Source organism: Delphinus delphis, chromosome 2 (genome assembly GCF_949987515.2).
Source record: "Delphinus delphis chromosome 2, mDelDel1.2, whole genome shotgun sequence".
Taxonomy (NCBI): domain Eukaryota; kingdom Metazoa; phylum Chordata; class Mammalia; order Artiodactyla; family Delphinidae; genus Delphinus; species Delphinus delphis.
The window spans coordinates 43,061,784-43,077,199 of NC_082684.1; the positions used below are offsets into that span (position 1 = coordinate 43,061,784).

General features: G+C 34.1%; 1 protein-coding gene across 6 annotated transcripts in view; it reads right to left on the bottom strand.

Annotated features, from left to right (window-relative positions):
- Positions 1-15,416, bottom strand: part of KIAA0586 (KIAA0586 ortholog) — a 100,271-nt gene that overhangs the window by 68,817 nt on the left and 16,038 nt on the right. For all 6 annotated transcript variants that reach the window (XM_060004478.1, XM_060004477.1, XM_060004480.1 and 3 more), the window contains 8 exons: positions 15,126-15,249; positions 11,067-11,199; positions 10,243-10,460; positions 9,765-9,837; positions 8,092-8,319; positions 6,958-7,132; positions 3,212-3,406; positions 1,558-1,745 (listed from right to left, as the gene is read on the bottom strand). In XM_060004478.1, the coding sequence (XP_059860461.1) occupies positions 1,558-1,745; positions 3,212-3,406; positions 6,958-7,132; positions 8,092-8,319; positions 9,765-9,837; positions 10,243-10,460; positions 11,067-11,199; positions 15,126-15,249 (1,334 nt within the window). The remainder of the gene's footprint in view (positions 1-1,557; positions 1,746-3,211; positions 3,407-6,957; positions 7,133-8,091; positions 8,320-9,764; positions 9,838-10,242; positions 10,461-11,066; positions 11,200-15,125; positions 15,250-15,416) is intronic.

Consider the following 15,416-nt stretch of genomic DNA (forward strand, 5'->3'; position numbering starts at 1 on the left):
CTAAAACAGTTTCATTCCTGATTTTCCATTGTAATTAGGTCATAAACACCTTACTATACTTCCATATAGACTTCATAATAGTATTTTAAATGACTGTATAGTATTTCAAGAAAATACATGCCTTATTTAATCATTTCCTGTTGGTAAACATTTAGGATATTCACTATTAGATAGATAGATATATATCACTCCAAAAAACGTCATATATACATAGGGGTTTTTTCCCTGAACTTTGAATTATTTCATTATGCTAGATAGCCAGATATTAGGCTCACTTCTTGAGCCAAAAAGCATAAATATTTAAGATACTTGGTAATTACTGCCCAAATGCAATGAAGAGCTCTATTTCCATCATCAAAAACATAATTAATTGTTTTATCCAACCTTCACCCAAATTAGATAATAGAAGTGTTTCAGCAAGAACAGTTTTTAAATGGAGGTATATTATTGTTATTTTAATCTGCATTACCTTGGTAACTAGCAAGATTTAAATTACTCAATTTGATTGCTTATAACTTCCTCTTCTGTAGAGTCTTATACATGTTCTTTGAGTATTTCTGGATTTGCTCTTATGTTTTCTTATTAATTTACGGAGATTTTTATATTTAAAAATTAAAACTTTCTGTCATATTCCTTTCATATGTTCTCACTGTATGTTGTTTTTCCTTTTCATTTAGGAACCTTTTACATATATAAGTGTTAGATTTTATAGATTCAAATCTATTTTCTATCATAACTAAGATTTTTCCTCTATATCCAGACTTAACTTCATTTTTGATAAGGACTACACGCAATTATCTTCTAATTCTTCTATGTTTTTATATCTTGTAGTTATACTTTAGCCTATTGCCTATTTGGAACTCACTTGATACACACTAGATACTCACTAGATACACCGATCTACTTTCCACACTGCTAACTAATTATAACATACATTATTTCATTTAAAATAATCTTATTTCCCACTGACTAATGAACTATCTATCACATATTACAGTCTTTTTAAATAACCAAGGCTATTTCTGAAATAGGACCAGTATCAAAACACTTTAACTTTTCTAAACCTTTGTTCTTTCAAATGTCAAAATGATCCTAAAGTTCAAGTTTTAAAAAAACTATGGCTTTTATTTTTTTTAATACAATTTCACTTAAATTATACATTAACTTAGGAAGAATTGTCATCTTGAATATTTAAGCTTCACATTATAAGTTCTCTCTCCATTCATTCAAGTCCTCTTATATATGTTTGTATAAAATTAAAGTATTAATTATATAAGACAAATACATTAAGCCTTTTTAAAATTAATTATTACATACTATTGAATTGTTCCCTTTGGAATATCATCAAGTCATCTGGATATGAGTTATCAGCTTAGAAAAGGTAGCTTAAATCATGCAGAACAAGGATAGCGATATCACATTAATATCATAGTTTTAAAGAAGGAAAGACCCATCATGAAAGCACAGTTTTCATGAAGCAATATAATAGATTTTAAGCACTAAAGTTAAGCCAAATATTTTTTTCCTTAAATTTTTCTGTTCATGCACACTGAATACCTGCACAGTAAGTTGAGGAGGATCCCTTTTTTCTGACTTCATTCCTACAACTGCTATGTTAGGTTTCTTTACTCCAGTTTCTGTTTTTCGAGATGATGGTGGAATAGAAGTAGTCACTGTTACAGGGTGTGGCTTGTTTACAATTACTCCAGCAGGTGGCATGGAATCACTATTACTTTGGGTTTGTCCTAAAAAATTTGGGGGGAAAAGAAGTCAACCATTTCAGAAGTAAAGAGAAATTCTAATATAAAACCTAGATCTTTAGGCCTAAATTCTCATAGGAAAGGAAAGCACTATCTGCAATCACCTTTTCCTCTATCATCACCACTGCCACCATACTCACCATGTCACCCTTTTAGCAGCGACTAACATTAGGTGCTCATATGTACTAAACAGTTCACATACACTATCTAACTTAAATAAGCCTATGGAGTATTAATATTATCCACATTTTACATTTGAGGGAGCAGAGGTTTAGAGACATAACTTAATTTGCCAAAGGTTATGACAGTAAGTGGCAAAGCCAAAACTAAAGTGTATTGCATTGTGTTGTATTATTTTTATTCTCAAATCTTCATAGGGCAGCAACAGACAGAAATAAAACCGACAACAAAATACTAGTGTTTGACTACCAATAAAGAGCACGTAGGCCAATTATCTGCTAACTATCATAGCTGTCAAAATTTTGTTACCTTTCACTTCAAAAGTTCCACTTGTTTCCTAAATTTCAAAGTAAAGAGGGACAGTGCAGTGCATTCATTAAAAACACAGACTCTAAAGTCACACTGCCTGGGTTTGACTCTTGGCTCCACTCTAGCTATGTGGCCTTTGACAAATTACTGAACTCTTCTGTGCCTCAGTTTCTTCATTTATAAAATTGGTACATTACCATGCATTTTATACAGTGGATTAAATAAGTTAATATATATAAAGTGCTTAGATCTGTCCCTGGCACACAGTAAGGACTTTATAAGTATCAGCTATTATTTTAGTAGAAGACATGTTTGAACAGACAGCTACCAAGTTGACATGCCATTAACACATAATATCAAAAATAAAAAATTCTCTTATGTTGAAAAATATTCACATTTAAATAATTCACCAAAATTAAGAATCGCAGTAATATTTAAAGAAAAAAATAGCTATCAAAATTTGAAGAGCTAGTGTGAGAACAAAAATTATTTGCTCAACTTTTACAATGATGGATCTGAGAGGCCTCAAATAAGTTAATAACAAACTATTAGCTTAGAACACACAACTACATAATTTTTACTTATCACGGCCTAGTGCAAAAGTATATAGAAGGTAATTCAAAGTACTTTCTCCTAAGATATGATGATATTAAACCTATCAAAATCCTCAAGTTCTTTAATTATTATGAATATCTATGACATGTCTAAACATTATTTTAATTTCATTTCATCTACAGAAATATATTATAAAATACCAAAAGAATGTTTCCTGTAAGTGAAAATATAGCATCATTTCAGAGACTGCTACTACACAAGTAAGACACATTCTGAGGCCCTACTCACAAATACAAACAACACATAAAGGAAAAGGTAGGTGACTACTATGTCAGTATGACTTTGTAATTTCTGCTATTGCTGATTAGAATTCTAAAATTTACCCCATATATTTTGTTGCGTCTTACCTAAAAGAACTGCCATAGGAATTAGATGACCTTCCAGTGTACCTGAAAAAGTAGGCATTTCCCGGCTTGGGCTGAACAAATACTGCTGCTCACCAGGAGACAGTGTAGTTATGGTATGTTGCAGTTTAGAATCTGTCTTTGTAGGTTTTGTTGCATAAAAGTCAGTTTGTGTTCTTATTGACTTCACTTTAGTGCCTATAATAATGACCAACGGCAGATATTTTAAAATATTGTTTGAACATCTACTATGCAGTCATCTACAAATATAGCAACCCTTCTTCACAGAAAGATCTCATTCTATATAATAAGGTTACAGGGCCCCAAAATAAAAGTAAACCAGGGGTTGGCAAACTTTTTCTTAATTGGTCAGATAGTAAATATTTTAGCCTCATTGGCCGTGTGGTCTCAGTGGCAACATCTCAACTCTGCTGTTGTAGCATGAAAGCACTCATAGACAATACTTAAATGAATGAGTAAAGCTGTGTTCCAATAGAGCTTTATTTACAAAAACAGGCAGCTGACCTGCAGGTCATGGTTTTTCAACCTCTCAATAGATGTAACAACTTGTGCAGCTACTATGATAGAAAAGATACAATAACTAGAATAAAATGTGAATAAAGATTCAAAAGAATATTCAGAACGTATTATTTAACTCGTTACATTTTTTCCTATGAGTATAAGAAAGTTAATGATCATTTTTGGAATTGAAAATTTTTTCATCCTCTCATTATTCTGTATAACCAGGCTTTATCCTTTGAAATTATGTACAGATAATCAAATTCTATACTTATTAAAACCCTGCAGAAGTTAATAACATTATACATTTTTAATCACTATTTAGTAAACCTATATAGATATTAAATCCTGAATTCTTAAATAATTAGAAGTTTTTCTGATTATCTGTCTCTCTGGAGAAGAACATAAATTTCTGTGGAACCTGAGAAAAGTGAAGAAAACTAAAAGTGTAAAGGAAAAGAAACTAAAATCTCCTCTATTGATAAATAAATACCTGACATTTCTACATTTTTACTTTTAATGTAAGAGTAGTTTTATAAATCTAGACTTTTAAATATAGTTTTATGATCCGAGGAAGAAAAATTTTAGTACCACATCTATATATTTTTTTCATCATGTTCTCAAGTATTCATTCATTCAATTGAAGGAATATTTTTCTTGAATGTTTATTTATTTTTGATAAATTTATTTATTTATTTTTGGCTGCAAAAATAAATAAATTTATTTATTTATTTTTGGTCTTTGTTGCTGCGTGTGGGCTTTCTCTAGTTGTGGTGAGCGGAGGCTACTCTTCGTCGTGGTGCATGGGCTTCTCATTGCAGTGGCTTCTCTTGTTGTGGAGCATGGGCTCTAGGTGCACGGGCTTCAGTAGTTGCAGCACATGGGCTCAGTAGTTGTGGTGCATGGGCTTAGTTGCTCCATGGCATGTGGGATCTTCCTGGACTAGGGATCGAACTCATGTCCCCCTGCGTTGGCAGGCAGATTCTTAACCACTGTGCCACCAGGGAAGTCCTCCAGTTTAAGAGGATTAAGACAATGTCTTACTCTTTGTGGCCTTCACAATACCCAGTATAATAATAATGGACACATAAAAGGTATTTGTAAAAAACTTTTTAATTAAACCCTAGCTAGACCTAAGGTAGGTTTTCTTTTTCTTTTTCTCTTTCCACCCAGTTTTGTTTAGTCTGAAAGGGATGCTGTTGCTTATTTCTTACTATGATACAATAGATTAGTTTGAATTCTGGGCTTCCAGGCAACCACCTCAGAGAAGACTGCCATTTAATTTACTTGCTACAAACAAATGGTTCTTCAATGGAGGGGACCCCTGCAGTGGTACTGATACCTCTGCTTCCATGTTTGTACTGTAGGTGCTATATAGAATCTGAAAGGTGCCTAGCAGTAACTTCTCTCACTGCTAACACTCAGAAACTTAAAGGCAGAGGGGGAAGTGAATAGTGAATGTAGATAGTATCTAATAGTAACATCATAGTAAGCACTTTTAATGCTTTTAAAGGTTTAAAAAATGTATTTAAAGATTTTTTAGAAACAATATCAAAGTCAGATGTACACGGGCTTAGTTGCTTAGTTGCTCTGTGGCATGTGGGATCTTCCCAGACAAGGGTTTGAACCCATGTCCCTGCACTGGCAGGTGGATTCTTAACCACTGCACCACCAGGAAAGCCCCTTGAATGTTTATTTAAAATATATTTTTTCAGCATTTAAAATGTGTTTGGCATCATTCCAGACACAGGGACTACAAGTACTGAATAAACCAACTGTATTCATGTAGCTTACACTCTAGTAAGGAAAAAAATTGATAAACAAATAAAAGTATAATGTCAGATGGTGAAAAGTGCTATGAGGAACAACAGGCAGAGCAAGGGAATAGAGAGGGTTAGATGATAACATTTTGGATAGGATGGTCAACATAGACCTCTCTGAGGAGCTAACAGCTATGAGCAGAGATTGAAAGAACTGAGTGAGCCATGCAAGGGTCTGAGGGAAAAGCCCTCCAGGCAGAGGGAATAACAGGCACCAAGGCCCAAGGAGGAGCCTGGGTCCATAGGTTCTCAATCACTTCTACCATTAAAAGGGTTACTTCATAAAGTGATTTTTGGATTTAAAAGTATTTTAAAACCTTAACTTATTTTTTTGCAAAGGCTTACCAAACCCCAAATATAAGTCAATAGCAAGGTCTAAGAAACAAGGAAACATTAAGGTAAATATCATCCACAAGCCTAGTAAAATAAAATCTATAGGATTTCTAGATAAACTGACACCCTATATGATCAACTAACTTTTGGAAAGGAAAGGAAGGAAAAATAAAGCAACTGCTACAGCTCCAACTTCCAGAAAGGATCAGAAAGGAAAATGAGTTGGGATCCATGAGTGACGGCATGTTGTCAAAGTGCCTTACAGACTGCTAAAGCACAAGTTGAGAAACTTCAAAATGTAACCAAAGTCAACGGACTCAATATTTAACTAAGAGTTATATTTAAATATACTAGTGAAATGGTAGGTGTGAGTCAAAACATATGATAAATAAAGATACTTTTAGTTGTGTACAAAAGTAACAAAAAATTTTCCCCTTTGCTAACTAAGGCTCTTTGAGAACAAACCAAACTGCAAAAGTGCCCATAAGCACTTTTATGATAATGTACAGCATATGGCTTATCTTTCTGTTCATAAAGAATGTGATGGGGCTTCCCTGGTGACACAGTGGTTGAGAGTCCGCCTGCCAATGCAGGGGACGCGGGTTCGTGCCCCTGTCCGGGAGGATCCCACATGCTGCAGAGCGGCTGGGCCCGTGAGCCATGGCCGCTGGGCCTGCGCATCCGGAGCCTGTGCCCCGCAACAGGAGAGGCCACAGCAGTGAGAGGCCCACGTACTGCAAAAAGAAACAAACAAACAAAAAAAGAATGTGATGGAGTAAGCTTTGCAAGGAAATGTCTACGTTCCCTAGATTATAATTTAAATTGCTTAAAAGTCATCATCTCATAAATTTTACCATGCTTTATCTGAAGATACCATCTAATCCTATTTTTTCCCCACTGATCCTATCTTGAATCTGGTCTATTTTTCCCTACTTTCCTAAAAGGAAATGTTTCCATCCCTAAGCATTACATAATTTGAACAGTATTTATAAGTAATAAAAAGCAAAAATTAAACTTTACATATTAAACCAATACCACAAAAAATGAGTTTTATCACCAAAAAATGAGGTTCCTTACCTTTAACTTGTTCTATTACTTTTGGTCTCTGTAGTCTGGACTTAGGAGATGGAGAATTAAATCTGAGATATGGTCCTTTTTTAAGAGTGCTGCGATGACCCTGATAAACTGGTTTTCCATAGATTTGTAACATATAATCCTTGTCTTGTACCACTGTGGCTGCTTTCAAAAACCCCTAAGTACACAAAGTTATTCAACTCACCAGCAAAATAGTCATCAAACACTTATCTCATTTTTCTAAAAACTCCTTTTGCCAGCTTAAGTACTATATTAAGAATGATCAGGTCAGGAAAGTCCTCTATGTTGAATGGCTCTTAAATTCTGGAGATAGTTCTCAAACTACAGTTGTAAAGTTTTCCAAAGCATAAAAATTAAATACAAAAATCATCCACCCAAAAAACATGAAGGTTCTTACACTACTAAGCATATTATCAGCACCAAAAAGTAAGCTTAAATACATTTTACATATGAAAGTAATAACTGTCAAGTACAGTAAAATAACATAAATCAAGTCTTTAAATAATTTCCTACATTCCTGATCTCACCTTCAATCATAATCTAAATGCCACAAAAAGGTAGCATTTATTGAGCATCTATTAAGTACTAAGTACTGAATTAATCAGATGCTTTATGAATCTGCCCAACAATCTATGTTTGGCATTAACAAAGTTACAGCTTAGTTAGAACAGCCAAAAAATTCCCTCTAGGATCTAGTACCATGCCTCCCAATCACTAGGCACTAAACAGACATTTGTTAAACTGAAAAATAAACAAACTAAAATTTACACACACACACACACATATACAACATATAAAGATGAAATACAATTTTGAATACCATGAACTAGAGGATCTAATTTTTGGACTAGATGATCTCTAGATATACCTGCTGTAACTGAAATACCGTGATTATAAGTGTGAGATGTCAGAAGGAAGGAACTGTGTACTTTGTGCAGTGATTTGTACATTATGGATATCCAAAACTCTAAATATCAATAGTTTAAAGATGGTTTTACATTTGTATAGTCATTCATATTTTTAAAACATTTTCACAGTCATTTCATTATTTATGTCTTTAAAAAATGATCAATTATAATGCAACATTTACATCACAAAACCAGATTAGGATCTTACCTCTTTTCTCTCTTTCTGTAAGCTTGAAGCAGGCATGCTCCTTGTAGGTGGATTTCTAATTTGCTCCTCTTTTTGTTTTTGAGAATGTTTTCTTGGAATTACAGAGTTGTTTACCATTTTGTCTTGTGTGTTGGTTTTAATATCTTTACTCATGTTCTGAACTCTCTTGGTCCTTTGGTTCTTCTGATCAAATCTCTTTTGCTCATAATCTTTTCTTGCCAGTTCATCCTTAACATAACCAAAATTAAAATTACTTAAAATCTATCCAAGTAGTAATGCTTTCACATCAAAAGTACTAGAATTCATTTTCTGCTGCTATAGAAATATAATTTAGCAGTTTTAAAGGCTTTATAAGTAAATGATATTGGTTTACATATGAATAAAAATTCTTTTTAGAATAAACGAAAAATTTAAAAGACTGGTGTTTTATGGAACAGAGGGAATGAGAAATAGTAGATGATGTTCAGGGATAAGAGGGCAACTTTTCATTATAAAGCTTTTTACACTTCTTGATGTTTAAACCATATGAATATAGTAACTGTTCCAAAAATTAAATTAAAAAATAAGTTTCCAAAAAGTAAACAATTTTGTAATAAAACGCTGAGATTTATTTATAAATTAAAGTTACTTGTAGGTTTAAACAAGCATATTTTGCATGAAATCCACAGTTATAGAGTGACATATATTGCTAGTCGTCTGCAGAACCAGATATGAACTCCAAGTCTTCTGACGCTTAGCTCACTTTTTTTCTGGCGCATTACATAGCAGTTAATATAAATTCTTTATAACCACATTAAAGATATATATTCTTAAAACAACAGTGTTTAAAAGTGTATATTAGGGAATCCCCTGGCGGTCCAGTGGTTCAGACTCTGTGCTTTCACTGCTGAGGGCCCAGGTTCGATCCCACAAGCTACACAGTGAGGCCAAAAAACCCCGCAAAAACAAAAAACAAGAAAGAAACAAAAATAAATCCCCCAAACCAAAAAAACTAACACTTCTACCACTGTGAGTACGTAGATACACACATCTTACAGTCAGGAAAAAACACTTTGCATCCCAAGGTAAAAATGAGTTACCCTGTCTAGTTTTGCTTCTTCAAATACATAGAATTTTAAGAATTTCCTTTAAATTACTGACGCCTTGATAAAAACAACTGTCGTGGATTTTTGCAATGCTAATGTCTGAAGATACACCATGAGCTTTGTGGAGGTGAGAAAGTGGCAGTTTTTCCAGTTGGAACTGACTTCTCTAAACTTAGTAACCTTAAAAATCTTGTGGAGTATTTTCCTTTTAATTTTTAAGTAACTTTGATGTTTTTACTTTGGTAAGCCAATGCTTCTAAATCTGCTGTCTTTTTTTTAAAGGATCCTTTTTTGTAAGTATACTTCTTTCTTTTCTAAATGCTTTTGCTAAATTTTCTTTCAAATCACTCATATTTTAGTTATTATCCACAATTTTCCAGTTAACAGCCATAATATAATTTATGAGACAAAGCACATGTTAAGTAAAATGAAACTTATTACTAAGTAAGTATAAAGGGTGAGAGAGTGAAATTAAGAATTATCAGTGGACTTAAAAGGAATATTTTGAGAATATGTATGATACTTGTAAATTGTAATAAATGTTATCTCCTAAGAATTCAATTAATTCTTTTTTTTTCCAATACCTACTTGAATTTCTGCAGAAATAGTTTTAATCCAGTTATCTACTGCCTTTCTGATCCGAATCTTCTCTGACACCTCTCTACAAAACAGAAAAAAGAATTTTCTTAAATTAACATTAAAGGTCCTAAGAATAGATCTCTTACCTAGTTTTGAACCTATTGTGTAGCCCAATATCCTTCATCTGAAAATGAAAAACCAATGTTATTAGTTTCATTGAATGTTTGAAAAGCACATGTAGATCCCAGAAGAAATGTACCAAGGAGAGAAAAAAACAGGGAAAATTAACATCTGTGAAAAATAATAGCAACATGTACATACCCAAATTCCAACTTTATAATAAGTCCACATGTCAAAGGCAATGAAGAACATTTTCTAAACATTAAAACACACTAAAACAAAATGAAGCACTTAGAAAAAAAATATGAGAGCCTGTGTAAACTGGCAGTTTCATAAAAAACCTTGGGATGCCAACATCCTGTCCTACCTGTTGGTAGATAGAGCATTGATAAATGAATACATGGCAGCTCCATCCTTTGCACGAATAATAGCTTCCAGGTTTTCTTCAAGTACTTTTTTATTGTTTTGTACTCCTCTCAAAATCTTCTCAGCATCTTTCAATATGGATCTCGTATTGGTTATTTGAAGCTTAATGGAATTCTGTGGAAGATCAGCAACCCCTGACACAATCTGAGATTCTTTTGGCTTAAAAGATAAAAAGGCAAGAATGTTAATATGTAAAACTCATATTAATATTTTAATCCAAGTAAGAGCTATTACTATAGTTTGGGACATATACTATGCCAATATAGTCTAAGGAATCAATTTGTCAAATTGAAGAGCTATAAAAGAATACTTGGCAACTAAAGTTTCTTTCCATTTAGAAGCACTAATGTGAATGTTCAGTGAAATGGGGCTGGGAAGCCCACAGCAGTTCGGTGGCCAACAAAAGCTCTATCTGGTGAAGAAAGCTAAAACAAAATAAGAGCAAGTTGGCTCTAGGTAGGCAGAGCAGACAATGTAAACTGGATAAACAAGGGCCATTCACAGTTCCTTTCCGCCTTCCTTCCTCTCCAACAGAAGCTGGAGAGCTACAGGTTGCCATGTGGCTCAGTCTTAGCCAAGGAGCAGTAAGTAGAAATCATTTGATGAGGGCTTTTGGAAAAGTTTTGTAAGGGGAACAGGCTGGGCTGACATGTCTTTCCATGCTTTGTCTTCATCCTTCCTCTTGCTTTCTGTCTTGATAACTTTATTTCTTCGTAATTTTTACCTTTACTAATCATTAATTTTAGTATCTTGTTCCCACCTTACCTGGAGTATGCCATTTGTTTCATTCCTCTTTTGGCCAAGATCATGAAGAATATCATCAGACTTCTGCACAGTCACTTTAGCTGTTCCTAGTTCTTCATAGGAAGGGAATTTCTGAGTGGATAGAGGGTCAATGCTGTAAAAGATTTAAAATTAAAGTTTTCTAAATTGTCATAAGTTCAGTAAACAGTTGATTATATAAATCTTTGATACATCCTTAGTTATATGAATTCTAAATGAGTCTTATTAAAATTGTACAACAGAATTAATCAGTTATGTGATTAAACATATGAAACACCAAAAATTACAAGAAACAAGATTACTCTGGCCAGACTGGTTTAGGAATAGTAGAAAAAGAGCAGGAAAAAGCTAACGTGCAAAAGCACTTCTGGAATGGTGGAGTAAGAATCTCTAAAAATCTACTCCTGTTAAGAGTAAAGAGAACACTAGCAAAAATGGTCAAATCAGCTTTTGCAGAATGCTGGAAATTAAACAAAAGCTTGCAACAACCCAAGGAATATTTAAGTAAGAAAATGGCTGACAAGAACAGCAAGCTCTATGGCATTTTTAACTTGCCCTATTCCCAGAGCCCTTTCCCCAACTCTGTGGTAGCTTTGAAAATCAACAGACTCGGGAATTCCCTGGTGGTCCAGTGGGTAAGACTCCATGTTCCCAATGCAGGGGGCCCGGGTTCAATCCCACATGTATGCCACAGCTAAGAAGTCTGCATGCTGCAACTAAGAAGCCTGCATGCAGTAACTAAAAAGGCCGCAAGAAAGATCCCACGTGCCACAACTAAGACCCAGCAAAGCCAAAATAAATAAATAAAAAAAACATTTTTTAAAAAAAGAAAACCAACAGCCTCACAACCACTAAAAAGTCAGAACGAGTTTGGAGCACCTCAAAAAGTCCCTTCTCAGGGTTTCTCCTTAGACCTGACTCAGACTTATCTCAGTGAGAAATCCCATCCCCAGGTCATTCTTCGAAAACAGTGCCAATTGTTCAACATCTTAGCTGCCTGAGGGGGTCATGCCAGTTGAGGCAAACAAGAGGGTAAACAATAAACCAAAAATTTGGGGAATGAGATGTCCATGGTGGAGTTCTGAAAAGCTCCAACACATTACTGGGGATCTAGAAGGTCATGTGCACGTACAGGGCTATGTGCATGCAAAAGAATGACCTAAAAAGGGCCTAATCTTTCACATCTGACTGACCGTGGGCTCTGTGCGAGTAGGAAGTTAAGGTTAAGACAGACTTATAAACTGCTGGAGCACTGAAGGTATGCCCCAACATGTAGATACACACACACACACACACACACACACACACACACACACACACAGCCCCTTGCAAAGACAGGGAGACTTATTCATTCAAAGCAGATAAGGAAATCTCCTTCCAATCATTAGCAGACTTAGCTACCCAAATAGAGACTTGCTACACATGATAAAGAATTAAAATTATAGAATTAGTCCAGGAAAATCACTTAACAAACAGCAACAACATGAACAACAACAATCAGCAATACCAACAAACGCTGGTTGGGGGCGGCAGTTGTTGGAAGAATCTGATTTCCAGAACTGGCACATTAAAATGTCTAATTTTCAACAAAAATGTTGTGAGACACAAAGAAACAGGAAAGTATAACTCAGACACAGGAAAAAGCATAGTCAGTAGAAACTGTCCTTGAGGAACCCCAAATATTGGACTTACTAGAAAAAGAACATAAATGAGCTACTACAATTAAAAGAAAGTATAAGAATGAAGTCTCAGGAACTCCCTGGTGGTCCACTGGTTAGGACTCCGTGCTTTCACTGCCGAGGGCCTGGGTTCAACCCCTGCTCAGGGAACTAAGATCCTGCAAGCTGCACGACACGGCCAAAAAGAAACCTAAAAGAATGAAGTCTCACCAAAGAATATCAATAAAGATAAAAACTATTTTTAAAAAAATAGAAATTCTGAGAGTTGAAAAATACAATAACTGAAATGTAACATTCACTAGACGGGCTAAACAGCATATTCAAATTGGCAAAAGAAAGAATCAGCAAATTTAAAGATAGATTAATTGAAATTATCCAGTTTGAGGAACAGAAGAAAAAAAGAATGAAAAAAATTAAAAGTCTCAGAGACCTGTGGAACATCATCAAGCATACAACATAGCCCTTGGAGAGAAAAAAAAGGTCATGTGCACTATTTAACTGTGTAAAGAAATAACGGCCAAAAACTTCCCCAATTTAATGAATATTAATCCACTCATCCAAGAAGATCAACAAAATCTAAGGAGGATAAACTCAAAGAGATCCACACTTAGCTACATCATAGTCAAATTGTCAAAAGCCTAAGACACAGGGAGAATCCTGAAAGCAGCAAGAGAAAAATAGCTAATTATATACAGTTTCCTCAGGAAGATTAACAGCTTACTTCTCATCAGAAATCATGAGGTCTAGAAGGTAGTGAGATGACATATTCACAGCACTAAAAGAAAAAGAGTGTCAACCAAAAATTCTACATCTGGCAAAACTACCCTTCAAAGGTAGAAATTAAGACATTCCTAGATAAACAAAACTGAGAGAATTCATCACCAGCAGACCTACTCTACAGTAAATACTAAAAAGAGTCCCTCAAAGTGAAATAAAAGGACACCACAAACTAACTCAAATCCATGTGAAGAAACAAAGAGTACTGGTAAAAGTTAACTACATAGGTAAATATAAAAGACAGTATTAAATTATTTTTGTTTATAACTCTTTTCTTCTATCGGATTTAAAAGACAACTGCATAAAGCAATAATTATCAAGCTGTATAGACAAACTTATAATGCAAGAAGACATAATTTGTATGAAAATAATAGCAGAAAGAAAGGGGGAGGGAATCAATCTATATCAGAGCAAAGTTTTTGAATCCTATAGAAATTAAATTGGTATTAATCCTAACTAGATCATTTTAAATTAAGATGTTAATTGTAATTCCTAGGGCAACCACTGAGAAAATAACTCAAAAAATATAGTAAAAGAAGCAACAAGGGAATGAAAATCTTATACTAGAATATATCTATTTAATAAAAAAAAAGACATTATGTAGGAATAGTGTAATAAAAAAAGACCTAAGATATAAAAAAACATATAACAACATGACAGACATAAATCTTACTTTATCAGTAATTACATTAAATGTAATGGACTAAAATTGTAATGTCTTCTTATGAGATTATGCAAAATGTGACACGTTTACTTTTTATTATTGTAGTTTTCATGACATTCAAAAAAAATTATAGTGGCTTAGATTTACTTGACTTTTTAAAAACTCTTTATAATGTAAAGTTTCAAACATACACAAAAGTAGAAAGAATAGTATAATGACCTCTATATACCTTTATTCAACTACAAAAATAACTAACTTATGACTATTCTCATTTCATTTATACTTCCAACCCAGTTTTCCCCACCCTGCAATGGATTTTTTTAAATTAATTTATTTTATTTTTATTTTTTTATTTTTGGCTGTGTTGGGTCTTCGTTGCTGTATGCGGGCTTTCTCTAGTTGCGGTGAGCAGGGGCTACCCTTCGTTGCGGTGGACCGGCTTCTCATTGTGGTGGCTTCTCTTGTTGCAGAGCACGGGCTCTAGGTGCTCAGGCTTCAGTAGTTGTGACTTGCAGGTTCTAGAGCGCAGACTCAGTAGTTGTGGTGCACGGGCTTAGTTGCTCCACGGCATGTGGGACCTTCCCGGACCAGGGCTCGAACCCATGTCCCCTGTGTTGGCAGGTGGATTCTTAACCACTGTGCCACCAGGGAAGCCCCTGCAATGGATTATTATTGAAGCAAATCCCAGATATCATTTCATCAGAAATGAATAGTAAATAATCCACAGTTTGAGAAAATTAGATGTATTCATAATTATATTATAGAAAAGAGGAAAGATCTATTAGCAGAAGAAAATAGTATCTAAATCTAAGACAATTTTTAAAAGCAATGTTTTAAATTCACTAAAATTTCTAAAGAAATTTTAAAAATATAAACAAAGCTCTTTTCAATGTAGCTTTTATCCCAATCTCTTGTTTTTACCTGTTTCTCCTCTCAGGATTCCATCCTATTTTTGATCTAGTTAGTAAGTTTTTGTCTGAAGATTCACTTATTCTTGACAAAGAATCATAGTTATTCAAAATTTGTTCCAAGAGTCCTACATTTTCTACAATAGAAGAAATACAGTATCATTTTTCAAGTACTAATTCATTTCTCTTTTATATACTATCTCACATATATTTGTACTAAATTAGTTTCATGTGGTGATGACCTACTCAATTTACAATGTAGACTGTACATACATTCATCAATAAAACTAAATATTTATAACTC